The 26,098-nt window shown below is 38.3% G+C and overlaps 1 protein-coding gene across 3 annotated transcripts in view; it reads right to left on the bottom strand.

Moving 5' to 3' along the window:
- Positions 1-10,145: 10,145 nt before the first annotated feature.
- Positions 10,146-26,098, bottom strand: part of LOC124785202 (organic cation transporter protein-like) — a 332,709-nt gene continuing 316,756 nt past the window's right edge. For all 3 annotated transcript variants that reach the window (XM_047254162.1, XM_047254160.1, XM_047254163.1), the window contains 4 exons: positions 22,403-22,617; positions 20,613-20,794; positions 13,147-13,283; positions 10,146-10,527 (listed from right to left, as the gene is read on the bottom strand). In XM_047254162.1, the coding sequence (XP_047110118.1) occupies positions 10,461-10,527; positions 13,147-13,283; positions 20,613-20,794; positions 22,403-22,617 (601 nt within the window). In that variant the 3' untranslated portion in view covers positions 10,146-10,460. The remainder of the gene's footprint in view (positions 10,528-13,146; positions 13,284-20,612; positions 20,795-22,402; positions 22,618-26,098) is intronic.

Here is a 26,098-nt window from a genome sequence, read left to right as displayed (position 1 = left end):
ATCAATCCCATAGAGACCGCAGTGCCAAGATTAGATTACAGTGCACACAAAAGTAATGAAACAATCATTCTTTTCCAGCTTCACACAGGAATGGAATGCAAAGAAGCCCTAATATGTGGTACAGTGGGAAGTACTGTGTGCTGTATACTTCACAGTAGATTACAGAGATTAGGTACTGCTATATCTGTGGATAGCCAGGTATGGGTGCACACACTGGAGGTCTGGGAGGAACGGAGAAACAGAGGAAGTTGCCAGATAGGAGAGGTGCCTGCTGAAGAGTATCCCAAACTGAAGGTAGGTGAGCAAAATGTGACAGGCACATTGCAGGCAAGACAACAGACAAAGACAAGAACAAACAACCTACACAACAGGAAGGCTCTACACAAAGCCTTTGCCACAATGGCAACAACATGGCCAAGAGCAGCAGAGAGACAAATCCAAGACATGACCAATAAAAGTATCCTGGTGACAAGTAGGGTAGTTATCGAGCAGTGATAGTACAGCAAAGATAGATCTAACAATATGAAGCCTGAGCACTGAGCTAACCTCCTATGTGCTGGGCAGTCACCTATATACCACCACATGGAACACTATTGGCCACCGTACTCACGTGATGGGACAGTGGCACTCCCATCGTGCAAGCAGAGTGCTGTGTGGCCATGGTGCCCCCTAATGGTCATCTAAGTCCATCTCCTCTGGTGGGCATTCAACCATTATGACATCCAATATCAGAGATGAGTGAGGCAAAGGGGTTCACAATGGGAAATAAATAAGGAGCCACTTCAACTTGTGGCAGTTGCTTAATGTAAAATGTGAAAAACACCTAGTTGCAACTGGGTAATTGCAACCATTTTCAATTTCTTTCCTGGTATAGCATCCCCAGTGCTATATTACGAAAAGACTTAAAAAACAGTATTTATAAAGAAGAGACATTTAAAAATTGAATAATATATTTTTATCATGTAGCTGTAAAACAATAATTTCTCTGTCTAAGTTTCGAATGCAAAGAAATACAACAAAGTGATCTAAAGAGACGACAAGAATCGCTCTTTTGTTAATTTTTTAGTCGTCTTCACTTCTTCTCTTGTCTTGATTGCGTGTAGGCGGACATCTTGCGAGTGCTGGCAAATGTAAGCATATTTGTATGAGTTAAACAGATAATATATTCATTCAATCTTATTGTGCACTTTTAATTTGTAAGAGGTGATCCCGATTTCATGTCCGCCTTCCTTGAATTAACCTGCATTCAAGTAATTTACAGTTCAACAATCGCAGCGGCCGATGCAGCCAACGACGCCATTACGTGGCGATATTAACTTATGAAAAATTAGCGGTTACGAAATACTCGCCCGCTATTAACATAATATTAATTTTTCTCCACAGCCGCACGAAGTGCAGAAATACGTAGCTTTAAGATTCTAATTTTCAGTACCATAGCCGACAGCCAGAGCCAGGACTCCGACTACGTGGCAATGGTTAACGGAGGTAAGAAAAAATACTCTCGCGCGTGTGTGGGGTGTGGGCCGCAGTTGTAATTAACAACTAAAGATCTTTTGCTTTAAAGTGAGCTGACTAGCCGAGGAAATTACTATGAAAAGTTTATTACATTGTTCAGCTTATATACTCATGTTTTAAGATTCAGCGAGTCTAACATTCATTAAGGTAACAAATAATTTGAGATTAATATTGTTAAAAAGGAGAACTTCAGGAAAGCATTTCATCGTAAATCAAAATTAAATGAAATATCATTTTTATTAAGGCCCACCACGTAAGTCGGCAACAATCAAAAAATAATAACAACAATAATAAAATATTAAATTCCGACAGACGCGAGATTGGCGCCGCAACTTTGGGGCCCGATCAAAGAAAATTCTACATTTATTAATATAATATTTACTATTGTAATGAATGTAATTATGTATGTGTCTAATTGTTGTAAAATATTAATGCCTATATGAATCCTTTTACATGTACAACAACAAAACCGCACCCTGAGGAGATCTGGAGAAGAAAAAGTGTAGAAAAGAAAAGCATTTCGATAAACAGAAATAACTAAGGTAAGGCCTATTGTGCAAGCATCCTGTGTAGCTCGGTGCGGAATATCGAACCCATGTGCAGATGAGATACCTTCGGTGTTTTTTGTATTTATATGTTTATTTTTGGAGGGGATAATTATTCGTGTGTGTATCAGTGTTAAAGATTTGTCAGTGGCTTAAAGTGAATTTATTATGGGTAAGATAGGACAAGCTAAAGCATCCGTACCAAAGGAACAAAATTTTGTTAATATGGAAAGTGAGGGTCATTTGCAATACGCAAACGAATCCCAAGCCACCGCCTCGGATAACATAATTTCCGGAGCGGGGGGCGAGGATCTGTGGACTGTGAATGACGCTCCACAGCAGAATGGGAATAGAGTGACAACTCCACTGCCTGGGCAGGGGGGCCAATCGAGTGCTAGATTAAGCGGGGCACCAGTATGCTCACCGATTGCAGACCCATTTGCAGAATTTCTGCGTAGGCTCGAAGAAAGAGATTGGGAAAGAGACGAAAAACTGGCTCAGATGCTCTATGAGCAAGAGCAACAAAGAGAACAGAAAGAAAGGGAAAAAGAAAGAATGTCAGAACAGAGGGAAAAACAAAGAGACGAAAAACTGGCTCAGATGCTACATGAGCAGGAGAAAAAATTAACGCAAATGCTACATGACCAAGGGAAAGAATTTACGCAAAAGCTCAGTGAGCAAGAGCAGCACAGTGAAGCGAAACTAGACCGTATACAAAGCGAACTTGCCGAGACGCGTGCAAAGAAATACCCGATCTTGAGCAAAGCTTAGCCGGCGAAATGCAAAAATTACAGATATCGCAGGCTAGGCCTGAAGAAAATGTCCAGACTTTAACCAACCGCGTGGATAATGTGGAGATAGATGCACGGAAAAGTAATGACGCATATTTGGAAGTGCAAGCTCAAAAAGTAGAAAAAGAATTAAATGAATGGCTAGAAGTAAAGGATCGCGAGATATCTGCAAAGATTGAAAGTGACGTAAAAACAGCTGTAGAACAAGCGACTGCGGCCGCGAGTATAAATATTGACGCTAGCGCTGCCGCACTACGTGCCGAATTAACACAGATCAAATCCCGTGTGACAGCGGAGTTGCCAAATTGGCAACAGGAGGTCGCGCGGAGACTGTCTGTGTTGGAAAGCAATGTAAACAGTGGCGGACAGATAATGAATCCGACTCCGCGTACTGATTACTATAATAACGCTGATGGTATGCAGGGTGCGAGTGCGCAACCGCAACCTAATGTGAATTATGAGCACAAACAACTATACTAGAACAGGCAACAGAGTACAAAATTTTAGTTATGAAAGACCCTACTTGTCGAAAAAAGTTCCTGCAGGCGTGCAAGCAACTGCCTAGTTTACAGGACGAAGATCCCGCCTTGGGAAAACTCAAACAAGAACTCCTAGCTTCGGGTGGAAATCAGATAGGTAGCCATTATTCTGTGCAAAATAGGGTATTATATTACCGGAAGGATGTTAACAAGGACTTGCGGTGTATCTGTGTACCGGAAGTATGTATCAGTGATTTAATCTGGCACGTGCACCTTTCGTGGGGACACGTGGGCATTGAAAAATGTAGGGCACTTCTCGCAAGACAATGTCATTTTAAGAATATGAAAAGAAAAATTCAGAATGTTGTAAGGACATGTGTAGTTTGTCAAAGGACGAAACCTACAAATCTGCCCACTGTAAGTGAATTGCACCCTGTTGTTCCTAACAAACCATTACGACTAGTCTGTTGACATTCTAGGGCCACTACCCACTGGCAGAGGTGGTGTGAAATATGTATTTGCTGTATATGATGCCTTTTCCAAATTTCTAAAATTGTATCCTGTAAAAGCTTCAACGGCCACACCCCTCATTCAGAAATTACGAACAGATTATTTTGTTAATGTTGGTAAACCACAGATCATATTATCCGATAATGCCACCTACTTTACTGGTCTCAAATGGAAAACGTTTCTACAAGAGCAAGGTATTAAACACATTTTTGTAGCTCGATTTCACCCGGAGAGCAGTCTTGTAGAGCGTACCTTTAAAGAGTTGAACATGTTCATGAGAACTTACATTCCGAATCGCCACACCAAGTGGGCAGAATACGTTTCGACTTTTGAGCAACTCCACAATAGATTGCCACATTCAGCCACCGGTTATACTCCACTAGAAGTCATGTTTGGAAAGAATGAAACCGACAGCTGGCTGTCACCATTACCAACTGTACCACGACAAGTTGTACCTCACGAACAAATTATAGCTGAGACTTTAAATAACTTAACGAGGTGCGTGGAGCGCTGAAAGGAGAAGCATGACAAGAAAATAAAGAAGGTAACAGTGTATCAACCAGGTGACTTGGTGCTAATAAGGACTCACCCTAAGTCATCTCTGTTAGCGAAAAAGAATAAGAAATGGCAACCGGTGTATGCCGGGCCCTACAAAATCATAGACATACCACATGGATGTAGCTATTTGTTGGGTGACATAGAATCGAAAGAGATTAAAGGACTCTATCCATACAAAGACTTAAAGAAGTTCGCTCAGTAGAGCAACGTTTACATTTGTGTGTAGTAGGTTAAGTTTAGAGTGTATTTTTTTCTGTGTGTAAATGTTCAGATTTTAGTGCAGGATTTAAAGACAATGAGGCGCACAAGATTAGTGCGATTCAATTTTGTAGATGTTAAGGAATAACAGTATTTTTAAGCAATTGCATTTTGAAAGAAAAAAAATGAACGTAGGTTTAAGAATATTTTACAAATTTTATTTTTTTAAAAATGTTTTAAAAATATTTAAAAAAATTTCAACAGCATGTAATGATGAAGGAATTTTTCATTAGTGTGTCATGAATATTTTTGAACTGTAGTAGTAATGAAACTTATGAAATTCAATATTATAGTGTATATGTTGTTCCATGTATTTATGTCCATACCGATCTTGAAATATGTTCAATCATAATTTACTAAACAACATGATTGCAGGGTGTACATCACTCAAGGTACCTCATGTGTTGTGGACAAGGTACAAAGCAAATCAGTAAACACGACTACCACTAACCACTGTTAAAATATATTGCCATCTGCTAAGGCAGAGATTTGCACGAATTTATCGTGTAAACAGAAGTCACAAATCTAACATTAATCTAGGAACTTGCACGCTAGGCCTAGATTATAAAATGTGTACAATAATGCGAGAGGCAAAGTTTTGTAAAGTCGAGCCTGGCTCTGGAGGGCAAGTATGCAATGAGTGGGCAGACATGACATGGGGACTTACCTCAGATGAGACGGAAATACAATTGTATAGTCAAAAAAATCTGAAGGCAAGTACGACTCTAAGTGGAAAATGAAAAGAGATAATTAGTGCGAGAGACTGGTAAAATCCAGCACGAGCCAAAATCCAGTTCAGACTGAATGAAATACATTAGTGTTTGTGAACTAATCGAAACAGTTACTTTAAACAGTGTGAAAAACTGTGAAGGTGAAACAGTGATACGGACAGTGAAGTGCTAGTATTGAACGTTCAACAGCGGTAAGGACGCCAAACGCCAATATTACGCATGAAAAACTATGAATTTGCTTATAAATGTGAACTGTTAACGTGAAGTGAACCCACAGTGAATATTTTTGGGACAGACTGTAATTTCATTGAGTACAATAATGCGAGATTGGAATGCGATGCATGGACTGTTGCAAAACAGCGACGCACAAACGGCGAATGTTTGTGCTAAGTTCGTACTGGGACACTCACCAGTGCCTGCGAGTGCGGCGAAAACGTAAATAATTTTATCAAGACAAAAACTGACGTGTAATGGAAACAGTGGCGCATCAAAACTTCATTCACGGGAGAAGATCCATGTCATGTATTCTGCAGGACAGTGCTGGCTTGGCACTCGGAAACTGTCGAAAACTTAACAACAACTGCAGCACTAATAAATGCTTCTTTCCCACTAGCGTAACCATCTGCTGCGGGAAACAAATATTACGTTGGTTGTGTGTATGTTTCATGTACTACGTCGGAGATGCGTAGCAGAGCTGACTCCTGCCAACAAGCGCGGGGGACGAATATCATCGCACTCCGCCACGCCCGGCCGAGACAGAAACGCATCGCCAACCGTGCAGCTTATCAGCTGATTCTGACGTTCCACGACGGCAAGAGACACGCTGGCGTCGAGCGGGCGTTGACCTCTCCGCAGCCGCCGCGAACGCCGAGCACCGAACACACCAACCGACGCCGTCGCGAGCTAAACGTCGCGGCGTAGATCATCAACGACACCGCAATCAATTGTTATAATGACCTCATTTCTTTGCATAGTGCAACAAAAAAATATTTGTAATGTATGCGCATCCTGTACTCCAATGACATCCCAGAAACAATTAAGTGAAAGTGACCAAAGCAGTTAAGTCTGTCGCTCCGCCGACGTTTTCCCCAGGGTTTCCCTACGGCTGCGCCACATGGGGAGCGAACAGTTGACACCCCTGGGACTTCAAATATTCCGGACTAACTCGTGATTGTATACCTTTGAACACTGCAAAAGTTGCAACCCTAAGAAGAAGCAGCCAAAATGAAACTAATTGTATTCTATGTCCTTTTGTACATAACTGTATACGTAACCAATTGTATATTATATTGTTATGTAGATAACTTCATCCGTATTACACTTTGTGTACAACACACCTCAGTAATTACAACGGTTTAAACATACGATGTGACATATGTAGACTGTGAAAGAAAAATCTGCGTGTGGACACTGTGGACATGAACGACGGAGTATTTATGTCAAAAAATACTAACATTTTTCATGACATAAACATTTCGGGGGGGCAATATAGCGTCCCCAGTGCTATATTACGAAAAGACTTAAAAAACAGTATTTATAAAGAAGAGACATTTAAAAATTGAATAATATATTTTTATCATGTAGCCGTAAAACAATAATTTCTCTGTCTAAGTTTCGAATGCAAAGAAATACAACAAAGTGATCTAAAGAGACGACTAGATACGCTCTTTTGTTAATTTTTTAGTCGTCTTCACTTCTTCTCTTGTCTTGATTGCGTGTAGGCGGACATCTTGCGAGTGCTGGCAAATGTAAGCATATTTGTATGAGTTAAACAGATAATATATTCATTCAATCTTATTGTGCACTTTTAATTTGTAAGAGGTGATCCTGATTTCATGTCCGCCTTCCTTGAATTAACCTGCATTCAAGTAATTTACAGTTCAACAATCGCAGCGGCCGATGCAGCCAACGACGCCATTACGTGGCAATATTAACTTATGAAAAATTAGCGGTTGCGAAATACTCGCCCGCTACTAAATAACATAATATTAATTTTTCTCCACAGCCGCACGAAGTGCAGAAATACGTAGCTTTAAGATTCTAATTTTCAGTACCATAGCCGACAGCCAGAGCCAGGACTCCGACTACGTGGCAATGGTTAACGGAGGTAAGAAAAAATAATCTCGCGCGTGTGTGGGGTGTGGGCCGCAGTTGTAATTAACAACTAAAGATCTTTTGCTTTATAGTGAGCTGACTAGCCGAGGAAATTACTATGAAAAGTTTATTACATTGTTCAGCTTATATACTCATGTTTTAAGATTCAGCGAGTCTAACATTCATTAAGGTAACAAATAATTTGAGATTAATATTGTTAAAAAGGAGAACTTCAGGAAAGCATTTAATCGTAAATCAAAATTAAATGAAATATCATTTTTATTAAGGCCCACCACGTAAGTTGGCAACAATCAAAAAATAATAACAATAATAATATATTAAATTACGACGGACGCGAGACTGGTCAGTTAAAATTTGTATGTGTGTAAACATCTTTTTTCACCCTTTGAAGACACAACACTTTCAAACCTGAATGGCAGTTCACTTCATTAACTTGTTCACTGGAAATGGTAGCTCTTCCCTCTGTTTCTGAAATCGAATGATGTTACATAGTGGTTAGCAAACTGGACTCACATTTGGGAGGGGGGGCATCAGTTTAAATACCTGTGTGGCCATTTTCCCTAAACTGAAGGCAAATGATGGGTCATTTCCTTCAACGTCAATTTTCTTCACCAATTTGAACTTTGTTACATCTCTTATGATCTCATAATCTATGAGATATTAAGCCCTAATCCTGCTTCTAATTCTAAAAATTACAGCATTTAACAATCTGCTGCAATTTTTCTGCTCTAAATGATGTTTGTGGTGTTTAATCTCCAAGGGCTGTCTATGCATGATGCAATAGAGAAGCAACTATGCCACCATCTATTTTCCCTCAGAATCGTCAGACAACACACTATGAAATGGACAACATTCACTATAATTGTAGAAAACCTACTACACTGCCACTATATTGTTTATTTGCACAAAGGTGGTCACCAATTTTGTATTTCACAGGACATTTATAAAATTGTGTCACACTCAAAATAGGGTCAGTTGAATCTAATGCGTTTGTACCAATGTTTCATCCACTGATGGGAACATATTTTAAAGTTTTCTGAAGCATTGTTGAATACTGTCTCTAACAATTTTTTTTCCACTTCTTCTGTGTCATGAAAAGTCTTGTTTTGTGTCTCTTTTCATTCTACAAAACAGGAGAAACCAAAGGCAGGAGTGGGAAGGGGGGTTATCCACTCAGCAAGGTGGATATGAAACTGTTGTAATTTTTACATGTTGGTCTATTTTAAGGAATTTCAGGTTATGTCTTCATGCATATAAATTAACGCAATTTATGTTTTATTATATGCATTGTGCCTCAGTTTATTGAAGCATCATCAGTGACAGCTTGTGCTGATGTTAAACAACATGTGCCGTTGCTTATATGCTAGAGATGCTGTTCTTCTGTCTACAAAATTGTAAACACTTGGCAACTCAGCACATTCACTTTTTCCATATTATTATTATTAATTATGTATATTGCTTATTTAGCTGCAGAAAGACATAGCATAAAAATCATAAGTATAACACTATAATTTTGATTTTGCTTGGAAATGTAATCTCAGCCTTATGTGACTAAAATTATTGTCATGGTGGTAGAGACAAACATATGGGCATCTCAATGCAGGCAGTTTCCTTTTTTGTGCTGTGATTCACACAATAGTGTTAGCAGTGGAAGGTTAAAATGTTGGTTAACTGTGGTACCTGATAGAACAAAATCGTGATAGCCGATCCCCTTTGTGCCAAAGAATTTCACATTGCTTGTCACCTATTTCAGTTTCCTGCTGAAATAAATTGACTGAAATGGAGTAAAACAAGTTGAAATCTGTGAAGACCCACTGGCATGAACTGATACCAGTGATTAGTAAAAAATGTCGTGACATGCTGAACTTTGAATGTATTTAATATGCTGTGACAGCTGAAGCTCTGATGACTCAAACCTGCTCAGTACCTCAACTTTTACTCATTCCATTGCTTTTAATGCACATTTTGTGATTTCTGATTCCGCACAAGTATTCTCCCACTTTAACAATTATTTTTCTGTTGTTGGAGTTTAAGGTGCTCGATATTTTGTTCTCCAATGCCCAACAGTGATTCTATTGTCTCTTCAACATTGTCAGAGGTTTCTTGGGAGAGCCTCAATGTGTCACTGCATTCATACCACCTACAACTGATGCAGTGGAATAGTAACTCAAAACATTGAAACACCACTCCCAGGCTGACTAAACTATAGCAACATCCACATTTAACATACATTTCATTAATTTTCTTATGTTTAAATTTCAGTTCTTCTGTGATGCCCAGAAAAATCAATACTATGCAGACTAATACCCTGGTAACCTAACTGTAAAACGCAAATTACTTTTATCAAACAAATGGATCACAAATATGTAGGTCTTAGCAAATGATAAGAGCAATATAAACATAAAATTTATGATATTTTTGGCTGTAGAGTGTCTGCATTGTAATAAAGGTCATTACTTAATTACACAATTATTTCCATATGTTCTCACAATCATTAAATATTTTTCCACACAGATGTTTCACTTAATTGCAAGCATGAGAGAACAAGCTGTTATCATTCCGAAAATGAAGAGGTTGGAATATCTCGAAGGTCTAATAAAATCCATATGGTTGTGAAATATCAATAATGCAATGCCCGATGATATAAAAAGTTGGTTTATTGATCAGTTTGTGCTTCTTGAAAATATTCTCATTTCACAAAATAGTGCCAGAGATCACTATATGCATTATGTAAAAATCTTGTACTAAAAGTTATGGCTAACATATAATTCAAAACTGCTCATAAAAAATCATGGCATGAGATATCCGAACAATGTAAATACAGTGTGCATATATCACCAATTGAAAGACCACTAAATTAAGTATTTTCGCCATTTTGCTTTATACATTTGTATAACACATTGAGTGCTTTGTGTACAATGTCCATCAGTGCATATGATTCACAAATTTTCACGTCTTTCATTTCTCACTCTCCTTGGTCTCCAAAAGGACATCACCATTAATGTCTTGTTTATCATCAGTTACCCTAGGGGAGAAGAAGAATAAAAAGATGTATCCATAAATTCATTCACATAAAAAAAGAAAGTGAAGAAAACAGTAAAACAAATAAAAAGGTAACACAGCTACAAGAAATGTACCAGTATTCAGTGAAACTGTTAAATCCCTGCTGAAGATGTAACAAATGATGGAATGGCTGACATGCAAAGTAATGAAAGGAAGAAGTTGTATTTAGTTAACTATAACAATTTTTTACGAAATATTACAGCCTCACATAGATTTTTTTTTTTTTTTTTTTTTTTTTTTTAATTCAACTATTCTTCGCATTTCACTCATATAAGTGCCTCTCTCTGTAATACTGATGCATTACTACATTCTTGTTACTAATTATTTAAGCTAAGGCAAAGAGTTTCTTGTACTAAAAGTACAAATGTCTGCTTGTGTCTGTGTATGTGCGGATGGATATGTGTGTGTGTGTGCGAGTGTATACCTGTCCTTTTTTCCCCCTAAGGTAAGTCTTTCCGCTCCCGGGATTGGAATGACTCCTTACCCTCTCCCTTAAAAACCACATCCTTTTGTCTTTCCCTCTCGTTCCCTCTTTCCTGATGAGGCAACAGTTTGTTGCGAAAGCTTCAATTTCGTGTGTACGTTTGTGTTTGTTTGTGTGTCTATCGACCTGCCAGCACTTTCGTTCGGTAAGTCACATCATCTGTGTTTTTAGATATATTTTTCCCACGTGGAATGTTTCCCTCTATTTTAATTATTTAAGCTGGTTTACAAAATGATGAAAGTGTAATTTTACTAGCTGATACAGACCACAGTAGTGTTTCAAAATGCAGAACTATATACGAGTAAATTTATAATGTTTTTTGACCACCTGCAATAAATGACTTATTGACAGAAGTATTTTATAGATTAACACAAATATTGCTTATAACCACTTAATTCTTCATTACAATTTTTGAAATGTACCAGTATTTTAAAAATTTGTTATTTATGGCTGTATAATCTTTTATGTAAAAAGGAACTCTGTCACTGTTCTCATATTACTAATGGAGATTCCTGTTTGATAGTTAAAAACCTATCTGTGAAAGCTACAACATGGACTAATTCAGAATACATAGAATATGGTAAAAAGTACAAAACATATCAATTTCATGAACACAACAAATGGAAAGCAGTCAAATGAGGAAAAAGGTAATGAATAATTACCGTAAACTAATTTTTATGAATGCAATAAATGATTATCACAAAAATGATCTTTACAAAATAACAAAATATCACTTCTCAAATATAACATAGACCTAAAATAAGAATTTATGCATCAAAAACCATTTAAATGACTGTTAAAAGTTTCTTCCAGAAAACCAAACACAATATTAGCCTCCAAAACATTTTAAGAAATCATGTTTCAGGCACATAAAGCTCATGGTGAAGCATCGAAAGCCTTCTAAATAAGTGTAATTTGATGCAACATGACAGTATAAATGATGGCAAATTAAAGTAATGAAAAATCTCAAGTCTCGCATTTTCTCCTTTGCCACAAAAAAAGGAAGAAACACGGCAGAAAATCTAAAAGCTTTACTTTTATTGTTGTTTATGATGTTTTAGTCAGCCACATTACCATGTCATTCTATGTGGAAGTATCTGAAACTAAAATTATGTCCAGCACATGGGGGAGAGCAGGAAATATTTGCATTGACAATATAATTCTAGAAAAAGTCAATGAGTGTATCTATCTTTACTAGCTCATAAGTATTAAGCGTAATGTAAGACATGAAATTTTATGTCATATGAAACAAGGATGGCAAGTTTTTTGGGAACATTCAATGGCCTTCAGATCAAAGAAGTAAATAAATGTAGATAACAGTTTATATGTGTTGACCTAGAGCTCTGAGACTTAGACAATAAATGAATTCACAAAGACCTCTCAATGGTTGAAAAACAAGGCTTTAAAAAAAATGGGCACGTGACATGACCTGTTACTGACAAGGGAATGGTCAGATTCATCATGTACAAATCTGCTCTGACTTTTTTGTAACTCAGAGTTAACCTCAGTTAAAATCCACGAATTACAGCTGTCAACATGAACTGTAAATTACTTAAAAAATATAATGAAATGTGAATTTTATTGCTTAGCACTTGCAATTAAGAGAATGACACCCCTGCATGTCATTATCTGTTATTATGGAGAGCATTGTGTGTATGGGTGGGGGAGTGCAGCCATCTGGTTACCACAGCAGCATTACTGACAAGGAATACAGACAGCTTCAAGATTTTGTTAAATAGAAAAAAAAATGGCATTTCTTTCGATTTCTGATAAGTGTTTGGAAACACACATATTTATACTAGTTCAATGAAGACATCAAAAGAAAACATACAAAAAGGTTATGTGATATCAAAATGGTTCTTGAACTCTTAGAAGAACATCTGAATATATACAAAGTAGGCCAAGATTACACTGGCTGGGAAGAACTGTTGAAAGTGTACCTCAGCATGTGGTTTGTAGAGTGCCTCAATTTACGACAGAAATGGTTACAGGAGTAACATTCAGGCAAAATAAAAGGACTGTAATATGTAAAGAAATTCACAAATTTTGCACATCAATCACTTATAGGTGCATTAAAATTGGATCAATTGTTCTTACTTTCCAAAATTTTCTCCTTCTGCTATAGTGTCTGGTAATTTCTGATTCATTGTTTCTGGAAGTAAAAGTGCAGTAACTCCTGCTGCCAAAGATAGAGCACCAAATATCAGCAAAGGTAGTGGCTGCCAGTATTCAGCCTGAAAAAAAAGTGGAATTTATCATGTGTATTTTTGTACAGTACAAAATCAAACAATGGGAAACCTGGAATGGAATAACAATATTATGAAAAATACAGATTGCTACTTGCCACATAGAGGAAGCACTGAATGGCAGAATGGCAGACAGGCACAGTGAAAAAAAAAAAAAAAAAAAAGAAAAACAGCAAGATATTATTAGCTATTGGATGAAGTCCTTTATTACAAACGGACAAAACAAAACACACACAAACACACACACACACACAGTCACTATCATCTCCAGGCACTAAGGCCCAATGGCAACTGCATCCAAGGTGAGCAGTGACCTTTGCTGGTGTTGGCACTAGAGATACACAGGAGGCCTGGGGTGGGGAGGATGTGAGATAGCAGGGTAGAGGTAGAAGAATCCTAGTGCTGCCCGTGTGAGCATGCAAGGATGTGGTGAGGACAAGACAGCAGGTTGCTAGATGCAGCATTGGGAGGCTGTGCTGGTAGTATGGGGGCAAAAGGAAGAAGAGATAAATCAAGAATGGAAAATAATTATGTAGGTGCACTGCCAGGATGAAAGGCATGTGTGTAGGGATGTAGGGAAGACGTTAGGTAGGTGGAGCACAGGGACTAGCAATGGTCAAAGTCAAGGGCTTACAGGAATGAAACATATGTTGCAGAGAGAGTTACCATCTGTGTAGTTCAAAAGAACTAGTGTTGATTGGTAGAATCCACATGGCACATGCTGTGAAACAGTTGTTAAAGTCAAGCGTATTGAGTTGGGTGGCATGTTAAGCAACTGAGTGTTCCAGCTATCTCTTGACCACAGTCCGGCAGTGGCCACTGATATGGACACACAGGTCATGACAACTTAGAACGAGGCACAGTGGTTGCAGCTTGGTTGGTAGCTTGCTTGGCTTCTTTCACAGGTGGCTCTGCCTCTGATGGCGTAGGGGATGGCTGTGACAGGATTGGCACCAGTTATGGTGGAACAATATATATGACAGGATTTGCATCTAGGTCTGTCACAGGGATATGAGCCATGGGGCAAAGGGTTGAGTGGAATAGGGATGGACAAGGATATTGTGTAGGTTGGGTAGGCAGCGGAATACCACTGCAGGAGGGGTGGTTAGGATAGAGGAGAGGATATTTCTTATTTCAGAGCATGACAAGAGATAGCTGAAAACCCCAGCAGAGAACATCTGAACAATATGTTGGGAATGGCAAGTGACCAGGAAGACAAATCATGACAGACCTTTTTCTGGACATGGTAGGGGGGTTAACTTCAGTCTGTGAAGGCCTCAGTGAGACCCTTGGCATCATTGGAGAGTGACTGCTCATCACTAGATACAATGAGCAAGGGTGGCTACGCTGTTTGGAAGAGCATTTTTGGTGTGAAATAAATGGGAGCTGTCGAAAAGGAGGTTCTGTTGATGGTTTGTAGCTTTCATGGGGATGGAGATACTGGTGTAGCCATCCTTGAGATAGCGGTCAACATCGAGGAAGTTGGGTTAAGAAGGGCCAGCTGAAGCAGTTACGACTAGATGACTACTCTGCAATTCACATTGAAGTGCTTGGCATGGAGTTCATAAAATGACTTTGTCACAACTACTCTACTGTTCCTCTCAAACAGCACATAGGAAAAGCTAACACTTAAATCTCCCATGCAAGTTCTGGTTTCTCTTACTTTATTATGATGATCATTTCTCCATATGTAGGGGGGTATCAACAGAATATTTTCACATTCAGAGGAAAAAGTTGATGATTGAAATTTTGTGGAAAAATCTCATTGCAATGAAAAAACACCTTTGTTATAATGATTGCCAACCAAGTGTAGTATATCTGTGATGCTCTCTCCCCTATTTCATTATAGTACCAAATGAGTTTCCTTTCTTTGAACTCTTTTGATGTCCTGTGTTAATCCTGTCTGATAAGAATCCTATACTACATAGCAATACTCCAGCAGAGGAAAGACAAGCGTATTGTAGACAGTCTCATTAATGAACTAGTTGTATCTTGTTAGTGTTCCACCAATAAAACACTGTCTTTGGTTCAACTTCCCCACAACATTATCGACATGATCATTCCCATTTAAGTTGTTGATTATTCTAATCCCTACATATTTAGTTAAATGGACAGTAAATGGGGGAGTAGATGTTGAGGTTTTGGCAGAATGTGGAAAGCACATCCTCACTCTCTGTCCATATCATGAAGATGTCTTCAGTGAATTTGAACCAGATAAGGAGTTTGGATTCTGGGTGATTAGGAAGGATTCCTCTAGATGGTACATGAATAGACTGATACAGAATGGTGAGATGAGAGTGCTGACAGCTAATAGGTAATATTACGACAGCTAATAATATCTAGCATATTTTTTCATTGTGCCTCTATTTTCACAGCAAAAATTAGTACAAAAACATAGCAAGAAGAGTTCTTTTTTTGCTACTTAATATCAGTTTCACCTTTGCTAAGCAAAGCATGTCTAAAAACATAATTTTTACCATGGCATAAATTCCTTGTCAATCAGAAAGTTTGCACCATACATGGCGAAATACATCTTAATACTTCAAGAAGAAGGCAAGAGCATTTCACCTACAATAAGATGCAGAGAAAGAAAAAGAACATCTGTTAAAATTAGTCTTTGTGTTGATGACTGCTTTACTTTTTATTAATGGAGTGTGGATACATTTTCTTAGTGACTTGAATATTTTTGTAGTATAGTACTGATGAATATCTTTTACAATGTGAAAATAACAAAACTTTTCTCTGGTGCTTACTCTTCATGTTTAGCAGGAGCAAGAATTTCTTGTGAAGTTAAGTACATAAGTTCTCAGTGTATTCCACACTCTGGGAGGATTTACTTGGATGGTAACATAAACAAATAGATTTTATAAAAATCTTATATCCATATAAATGGTTTAACACTTTTGGTGTAGCATCCTGCACAGTGTCTTCTTGGACAAACAAACAAATAAACAGCTGTACTGTGAGTCTTTTGTATTCCGACAAAGTAAATGAAAAGGTTGCATTTCTCTGAAACATAAAGCAATTGCGTGATTCTATACAGGCCAGCAGGGCTCTGAAATTTGCATAAACCAAGACAGGGGCTACTACACAGTAACTAAATGACTCTGAAACCGATCTCCACTAAAGGTGGATGGAACAGCCATGACCATCAAAAATAGTGCTCAGAAATGGACAACAAAAAACAGATGTAAATGCTTAACTATATCAGAAAATCAACACAGGAAATGTTGCTATGTAATCAGCACATGCAGGTGGCAATAACAGATAAAGATTTTTCAGGATGTATCAAGGTGCACAGAGCATTTTCATTACTGGCCCTTTTTACTGACTATGAAATATACGACAAAAAGACATAAGGATAAATCCCAGGCAGGCTGGGTTTATATCTATAGAACTAAAACTATGCCATCATAACTTTACTTACTGTATGCTGGACAAGTGTAAAATATACAGTCAGTTCCACAACAAAGCGCACGCCATAATTTTAAATGTAACGTCCGCAGCGTCATCTCTGGTAATGGTCTCGAATTTGTAATCAATGGACTTTTACACAGTGTACAGATAATCAGTATGAGAGCTGAATGTTTTGTTTTCTTAATTGCAATTTAAAATGAGTGCAAAATACCTGAAGCATCACGAGACAGTTTTCCTTGTGAATCATCCAAAGGGCCAAAGCTTTCATATGGATATTTAGAGGTTGGAAACATGTCCTAGTTCATGAACCAAGGGCAACGTATGAGTGGCCAAGTAAGTGGTCCCGACAGTCGAGATACCAGCTACTTTGGAATAAGGCTGGGCATCTCGGACATATTCTGAGTCATGGTCACCTTTGTGCTCATACGGCAAAGACTACCAAATCCACCGGTTAGTCCCTCAACCGTTAGGGGTAAAACTCAATGGGACTCGGGGCAAGCAAGGCTAGCAACCTGCTTCCCTGGTACTTTAAATATGATGCTGGCAACAATCAGAGCAAAATGCCTCGGACCTTTGGAGGTGACGGAGTCCCACCTCTAACTGACAAACCAGGGACTCCTAATATACGACTTGACAAACAAATGGTAATGAGATGGGGAGCCATTAATATCAATGGGGGCTACTCTGGGAAGAAGGTAGAGCTGACAGAGGCTGCAAGTAAGATGGGGCTGGACATTTTAGTTGTTAGTGACATTCGGGTAAGGGGTGAGAAAGAAGAGGAAGTGGGAGAATACAAGGTCTACCTGTCAGGAGTCAAAGCAGGAATAGCACAATGGGGTGTAGGGCTTTACATCAGGAAAGAAATGGAACCCAGCGTAGTTGCAGTAAGGTATGTAAACGAACGACTGATGTGGATAGATTTGACAGTGTCTAGCAAGAAAATTAGGATTGTGTCAGTATATTAGCATTGTGAAGGGACAGATCAGGATAAGATGGAAAGTTTTTATGAGGCACTCAGTGATGTGTTGCTAGAGTAAAGGACAAGGACAGTGTTCTGCTCATGGGTGATTTTAATGCCAGGATTGGAAATCGAACAGAAGGGTATGAAAAGGTTATGGGTAAATTTGGAGAGGATATGGAGGCCAACAGGAACGGGAAACTACTCTTGGATTTCTGTGCCAGTATGGGCTTAGTAATCACAAACTCCTTTTTTAAACATAAGAACATTCACCGATATACTTGGGAAGGCAGGGGAACCAGATCTGTCATTGACTATATAATAACAGATCAGGAATTCAGGAAGGCTGTGAGGGATACACGTGTATTGAGGGGATTCTTTGATGACACTGATCATTATTTAATCTGCAGTGAAATTGGGATTGTGAGGCCGAAAGTGCAGGAGGTCAGGTCCATATGTAGGAGGATAAGAGTGGAGAAACTTCAGGATAAGGAAATCAGGCACAAGTACATAACAGCGATCTCAGAAAGGTACCAGTTAGTTGAATGTAGTCAATTACAGTCATTGGAAAAGGAATGGACAAGGTACAGGGACACAGTACTAGAAGTGGCTAAAGAATGTCTTGGAACGGTACTGTGTAAAAGTAGGATGAAGCAAACAGCTTGGTGGAATTACACAGTCAAGGCAGCCTGTAAAAGGAAAAAGAAGGCGTATCAAAAATGGCTACATACTAGAACTCAGGTAGACAGAGAAATTTATGTTGAAGAAAGAAACAAAGCCAAACAGATAATTGCAGCATCCAAGAAGAAATCTTGGGAAGACTTTGGAAACAGGTTGGAGACTATGGGTCAAGCTGCTGGAAAACCATTCTGGAGTGTAATTAGCAGTCTTCGAAAGGGAGGTAAGAAGGAAATGACAAGTATTTTGGACAGGTCAGGAAAACTGCTGGTGAATCCTGTGGATGCCTTGGGCAGATGGAGGGAATATTTTGAAGAGCTGCTCAATGTAGGTGAAAATACAGTCAGCAATGTTTCAGATTTCGAGGTAGAATGGGATAGGGATGATGATGGAAATAGGATCACATTTGAGGAAGTGGAGAAAATGGTTAATAGATTGCAGTGCAATAAAGCAGCTGGGGTGGATGAAATTAAGTCGGAACTCATCAAATACAGTGGAATGTCAGGTCTTAAATGGCTACACAAGATAACTGAAATGGCCTGGGAATCAGGACAGGTTCCATCAGACTGGAAAAAAGCAGTAATCACACCAATCTTTAAACATGGAAACAGAAAAGATTGTAACAACTACAGAGGTATCTCTTTAATCAGCATTGTGGGTAAAATCTTCTCAGGTATTGTTAAAAGGAAAGTGCGAGTATTAGTTGAGGACCAATTGGATGAAAATCAGTGTGGGTTTAGGCCTCTTAGAGGTTGTCAGGACCAGATCTTTAGCTCACAGCAAATAATGGAGAAGTGTTATGAGTGGAACAGGGAATTGTATCTATGCTTTATAGATCTAGAAAAGGCATATGACCGGGTTCCTAAGAGGAAGTTATTGTCTGTTCTACGAGATTATGGAATAGGAGGCAAACTTTTGCAAGCAATTAAAGGTCTTTACATGGATAATCAGGCAGCAGTTAGAGTTGACGGTAAATAGAGTTCATGGTTCAGAGTAGTTTCAGGGGTAAGACAAGGCTGCAACCTGTCTCCATTGTTGTTCATATTATTTATGGATCATATGTTGAAAACAGTAGACTGGCTGGGTGAGATTAAGATATGTGAACACAAAATAAGCAGTCTCACATATGCGGATGACTTAGTTGTGATGGCAGATTCGATTGAAAGTTTGCAAAGTAATATTTCAGAGCTAGATCAGAAATGTAAGGACTATGGTATGAAGATTAGCATCTCCAAAACGAAAGTAATGTCAGTGGGAAAGAAATATAAACGGATTGAATGCCAAATAGGAGGAACAAAGTTAGAACAGGTGGACGGTTTCAAGTACTTAGGATGCATATTCTCACAGGATGGCAACATAATGAAAGAACTGGAAGCGAGGTGTAGCAAAGCTAATGCAGTGAGCGCTCAGCTACGATCTATTCTCTTCTGCAAGAAGGAAGTCAGTACCAAGACTAAGTTATCTGTGCACCGTTCAATCTTCCGACCAACTTTGTTGTATGGGAGCGAAAGCTGGGTGGATTCAGGTTACCTTATCAACAAGGTTGAGGTTATGGATATGAAAGTAGCTAGGATGATTGCAGGTACTAGTAGATGGGAACAATGGCAGGAGGGTGTCCACAATGAGGAAATCAAAGAAAAACTGGGAATGAACTCTATAGATGTAGCAGTCAGGGCGAACAGTCTTAGATGGTGGGGTCATGGGAGAAGCAAGGTTACCCAAGAGACTCATGGGTTCAGCAGTAGAGGGTAGGAGGAGTCGGGGCAGACCAAGGAGAGGGTACCTGGATTCGGTTAAGAATGATTTTGAAGTAATAGGTTTAACATCAGAAGAGGCACCAATGTTAGCACTGAATAGGGGATCATGGAGGAATGTTATAAGGGGGCTATGCTCCAGACTGAACGCTGAAAGGCATAATCAGTCTTAAATGATGATGATGAGGAGGTGGAGTACTAAGGTGCTATAATCAATAATGACGGCAATTCAATGAACTATTAGGTAATTGTGCAATTAGTAGTAATATGTATTTTCATGTGAACATGTATTTATAATAGTGTCATTTATTTCATACAAATAATGGCATAGACTTTCTTGTGGAATTAACTGTACTTAAGTTTGAAAGGTTTAACTAGTTCAGTTGAAAAACAGTGCTGTAAACAAAATTAATGTATCGATATACTGAAAATTGACTTAACAACTATAAGAATAAACTTTTTTAGTTCTTTCTTACTGGTTACTGCAGATAAATTTATCAGTTTACTTACCAAAAGATTAACATATGGTGCAAGTATGCCTCCCACTCTAGCACATGTTGAGCTAGCACCAAGGGCAACATTACGAATAACAGTTGGAAATTGTTCTGCTGAGAATATGTACAATGTACCATATGCTGCTGTTATACCAAGCTTTCCAATCATGGCAAATGTGATTATCAGCCATGTCATATCTAAAAGTGAAAAGATGCAGTTAGTCAGGATACACACACACACACACACACACACACACACACACACACACACGTGATTCTTCAGTTTCTTGCTACACATTTGCTGATCGAATATACACGCATGGACTGTTCAGTCACAGTACACATGATTTATTTTGCAGTTCTCTATTTTAATTTCCATAAGCAGACATAAAAATTTATATTCAAAGCTTGTGTTATTATATTTATATACACTTAGAACGAATTAACAACCAAATACATAAAAATGTGTTCATTCTCTTTGGATGTGAAAGCTGATATAAGAGAAGGGTCATATAGACGACGGCGAAAAAAAAGGTACAACATGGTGAAGATTTCATATGAAACTGTTTGTCTCCTTCATTCTAAAACTCACTCCCACATTCCAAATGTTTGAATCTTCTTTCTGAGTGTCTTAACCGTGTTATTATTACTGATTTCAAGTTTCACAATGAATGGGTGGAAACCCATCATTTATTACATAATCTCAACCTTTTTTATCATAACATATTTTTAATGCCATTTTTCTGGAGGTATTTATCTTATGACTGTGATACAACCCCATTTAACTGAACTAAATGGGGGGAAGTCATTTCAGATAACAATTTTTTTTGTTTTAGCCATGAACATCTAATACATACTGCAGTATTTTGTACTATACATATTTATGAGAGCTTTCAGGATCGAATGAATTCCAAAATCTCTTTGTTGGCAATGCTTATGTTCTTCATTATGATTAAAATTACAGTTACAGGATTACAGTACATTAATATACAGTATATTGTATTTCATACTTTGCAGCATAACACAAAAAACAAAAACTTGCAACAGAAGAGAAATAATCACTCAAATGTACTATTGTTGGTAGTGTACGTTTGTTTAGACCAGTGAGTCGGTGGGTAAGTAACCCAAGGGGAGATGTTCACCTCTCCCTGTCAACCACAGCCCAGCAGTCTCTTGTCTCAAATTTTTTCTGTCAGTACAGTATTTTTTTTTCCAATTGGTGATTTTTGTTGTTTCAGATAACCCATGTTTCGGTTGACCTGAGTTCGGTTAACTGGGCTTTACCGTACATCTGTGCACATCAGGTCTGGCAATACAGAAAATGTGTGTGTAACCTTGGTCTTCATGGGAACTATTGCACTCTGATATGTACTCTGTCAGTAAATGTTTGAGTACTAGCAATATTCTGAATTTATTTCCATTCATGTGTGCTTGTGTGCAACACTCTGTGACTACTGCAGCTCAACCCTAAGCCCACGAGACACCAAAGAAATAAGTGTTCTGATGATTAAATTAGCTTTGGCAGTGTAGATGCATTGTGTTGATTTGTGACAATTTAAAGTGATTTTTACAGCATAAAATAAATACTTTGCATTCTGTTTTTATTTATATGTCCAAGTAGCCATATTTATTTATTCATCCATCATAAAAGAAGTAACAAGAAAATCCCTACATACACACACACACACACACCAGTGATGAAAACATGATAAATATTATAGGAACAAAATGTGTAAGAATCCACGCACACAACAGCTTTCTTTTTTCTACATTACTCTGTTAAAAAACATACAGAAAAATACATACTATAAGGCACAAAAAGTGTTAAAAGGAGAGCAGCACCAGCTAGAAGCATTGTTCCACACATCAATGTTTTACGACCCCATCTATTCAGGGTACACAGTAAAATTATATTTGCTGGAAATTCTACTGCTCCTGCTATGAAAAAATTGAGATAATCATTTCCTCCAAGATTTGATGTGTTCCATGACAAACCATAATACGTGCCACTTATGACAAACCTGTAAAAAAAAAAAGTATGCATGAACATATATACCAGACATCAGTTGAATTTGAACAATAAGATACTGTAATTATGTTGGTATTCTCTCTTCATTAATCCTACACATTGGTAACATGAACTTCTGGCTGCAAGTAAAAATGTTTGTTAGTGTTGCCAATATTTGGTGGCCGTCTGGAACTGCGCGACTGCTACGGTCGCAGGTTCGAATCCTGCCTTGGGCATGGATGTGTGTGATGTCCTTAGGTTAGTTAGGTTTAAGTAGTTCTAACAAGGGAACCTCCCCATCGCACCCCCCTCAGATTTAGTTATAAGTTGGCACAGTGGATAGGCCTTGAAAAACTGAACACAGATCAATTGAGAAAACAGGAAGAAGTTGTGTGGAACTATGAAAAAATTAGAAAATAAACAAACTGAGTAGTCCATGCGAGGATAGGCAACAACAAGGAGAGTGGGACTGAAGGGGCGCGGTGGTCCCGTGGTTAGCGAGACCATCTGCGGAACGGGAGGTCCTAGGTTCAAGTCTTCCCCGAGTGAAAATTTTAATTTTTTATTTTCAGTTTATGTGACAAACTCTTATGTTTTCATCACCTTTTTGGGGGTAATTATCACATCCACAAGAAAACCTAAATTGGGCAAGGTAGAAGAATCTTTTTACCCATTCGCTAAAGTGTATAAGTTAGGTGGGTCGACAACATATTCCAGTCATGTGACGCACATGCCATCACCAGTGTCGTATAGAATATATCAGATGTGTTTTCCTGTGGAGGAATCGGTTGATCTATGACCTTGCGGTCAAATGTTTTCAGTTCCCATTGGAGAGCACGTCCTTTCGTCTACTAATCGCACAGTTTTGCGGTGCGGTCGCAAAACACAGACACTAAACTTATTACAGCGAACAGAGACGTCAATGAACAAACGGACAGATCATAACTTTGCGAAAATAAAGAAAGTAAAATTTTCAGTGGAGGGAAGATTTGAACCAAGGATCTCTCGTTCTGCAGTTGCTCACGCTAACCTCAGCCCACAATTTCCTTGATGTTGCCTATATTGCTCATGGACTACTCAGTTGGTATATTTTGCTTATTTTTTTCATAGTTCCACACAACTTCTTCCTGTTTTCTCGATTGATCTGTGTTCAGTTTTTCAAGGCCTACCTACTGTGCCAACTTATAACTAAATCTGAGGGGGGTGCGATGGGAAGGTTCCCTTGTAAGTTCTAGGGGACTGATGACCTCAGATGTTAAGTCCCATAGTGCTCAGAGCCAATATTTAGTAACTCATGCACTTCACATTCAATTTTAGTTAAGGCAACTGAGAATGCAAACACAGATGCAAGCATTGTGTAAATATTGAATCAATGTGGACACAGAGTTATTTACCTCTATCTGACAGTTCACCTCAATTTGTACTTTGTAAGATACAGTGTAGTTTGTTATGATTAAGGCTCTATTAATTTTGGTGGAGATACTGTGTATTCTACTAGACTGTGAAAAACCTTTTCTCATCTAGTGACAAACCTAGGCACAAACTTGCCAAACTACTACTAAAATGAGTGTAATTAAAATGGAAGAATGAATGAAAATGAACTACCTGAATTCCAACAGCACATTGGGTTCCCAGTGTTCTTTAGACATGTTTGCAAGGAGCCAAACAAACAGTTGGACAAGCATATTCATCATGCAAAAAAAGTGTCATTATTTTCAGAAAATAAAGTTTTCTGACATTATAAATATCTGACTTAACGTGACTGCTGATAGAAAATACATATAGCCTAGTAAGTGATGCGGCAAAACAAAAGAGTCTAAATCCCACAGCATCATTTGATAATAGACTTACCGGTGAGACAAGAATGCTCATCAGAACTCCCCTCAGGTAACAGATAAATGACAACAGAGGCTGCTTGTCATTGAAAATGATTTGAATCAGAAAATATCTGTCTGTCCAGTATCTAACACCAAGGGAATACTGGGTATCATCCAGCCCTCGGCTAGAAAGAGAGCTGGGTGCCACTAGTGGAAAACCAAATACTTCAGAAATATATATTGAAAATAATAGCTACTGACATGATTCAATCATGTTCACATTTAATTCTGATGAGGAAGAATGACTGCAGTGTGCAGTTCTTTGTGGATTATTATGCATCAGTTAGATAATTATTCTCTCCTCTCCCACTGACAATATCTTGTGTTGTTTGAGGGGAGGAGGCAATTATTTCTTATCAGTATCTACTAGTATATTGAAGCTGCTAATCAGAAAATAACCGCCTCTCATGCTGGCAGCCCAATACAGTGCCACTAGGAATACGTAATGCGCCAACCAACTCCAAAAGCATTCTTTTTTCTATTTTTCAGGACTACAAGACTCATTAATTCTAAATGTCTGTCAGTTTACCTGTTTTTGCTGTCAGTTTCAAGAAAGTAAGTAGATGTTTTATCTGTATTTGTTTGATGTAAGTAGAGGTTTAGACTGTTTTGTTCAACACAATAATTATAACAGCTTTAACTGATCTATTAAGATTACATTTTTTAAGTAAGTGTGAGAGAAAAACTTATAACTGCTAAAAAAGTATAAAATTCACAGTTTTTAATTCATGTATCAAAACTTGAAATTACAATCTCAATCAGATAAAATTATGGGTAGTTTAATTATTGCCAAACAGCTCTTCTTCACTTCTGTAAATAGGTGCATGGAACAGGTCTTAGCACTTGCACCTTGAAACTCGTAATGTTGTTACACATGACCTATTGGAATGAGAACAGGAGTCAAATAATAATGGGCTAGGAAATATTACCAATTGGTAAGCCTCTTTGAGGAACACAGCAAGAATCCATGGAAGGATATTTGCAACAAGAGCTTGTGGTACATGTGATCAGATTGTTTATATCTGGGATTTTGTCAATTCACATGAGTGATGCTTCCTCCAGCTTTTCGGAGAAGTTGTTATTGAAGGATGGTCCACTGCACAGAAGCCAGCAACTGTTGTGTTATTGTTGCAGTGTTGGCCTAGTAATGTCACGAGAGAGCAGCACATTTCTGATCATGTCACTCCATGTTTTTGACCAGCAGGAATCCTGAAGTTGATAATGAAGATTGCAGGATTAATGGTCAAACATTTCCGGAGGAAATCAACCACTAGACAACCATGCCTTGACTTTCATCAGTACCCTCTACCTGATCCTTCATTATTCTACACTGATCATGTTTTTTCAGTGCTGTTATGCTGGGTCTAAGTTTCATTAAATATGATGATTTATACCAAAAGTATTTATTTTATTATTTGTCCTTTGTACGAGAGGAACAAGAAATTTCAATTACAGCCTATTTTTGATCTTCACTCGAAATCATAACATTATACCCTGTCTCTCCACACATTGCCAACCCCTTCCAAATGACTGACTGCCACCACCGCAGCTAAAGTGTGACGGAGATTATGAGCACAATTTAGTGTTGACTGCCTTCATCAAGTTCATAGATAGTCC

This window comes from Schistocerca piceifrons, chromosome 1 (assembly GCF_021461385.2).
Source record: "Schistocerca piceifrons isolate TAMUIC-IGC-003096 chromosome 1, iqSchPice1.1, whole genome shotgun sequence".
NCBI classification, from domain to species: domain Eukaryota; kingdom Metazoa; phylum Arthropoda; class Insecta; order Orthoptera; family Acrididae; genus Schistocerca; species Schistocerca piceifrons.
The sequence above is the reverse complement of the archived record's forward strand: the minus strand, read 5'-3'. Positions and strand labels throughout refer to the sequence as shown.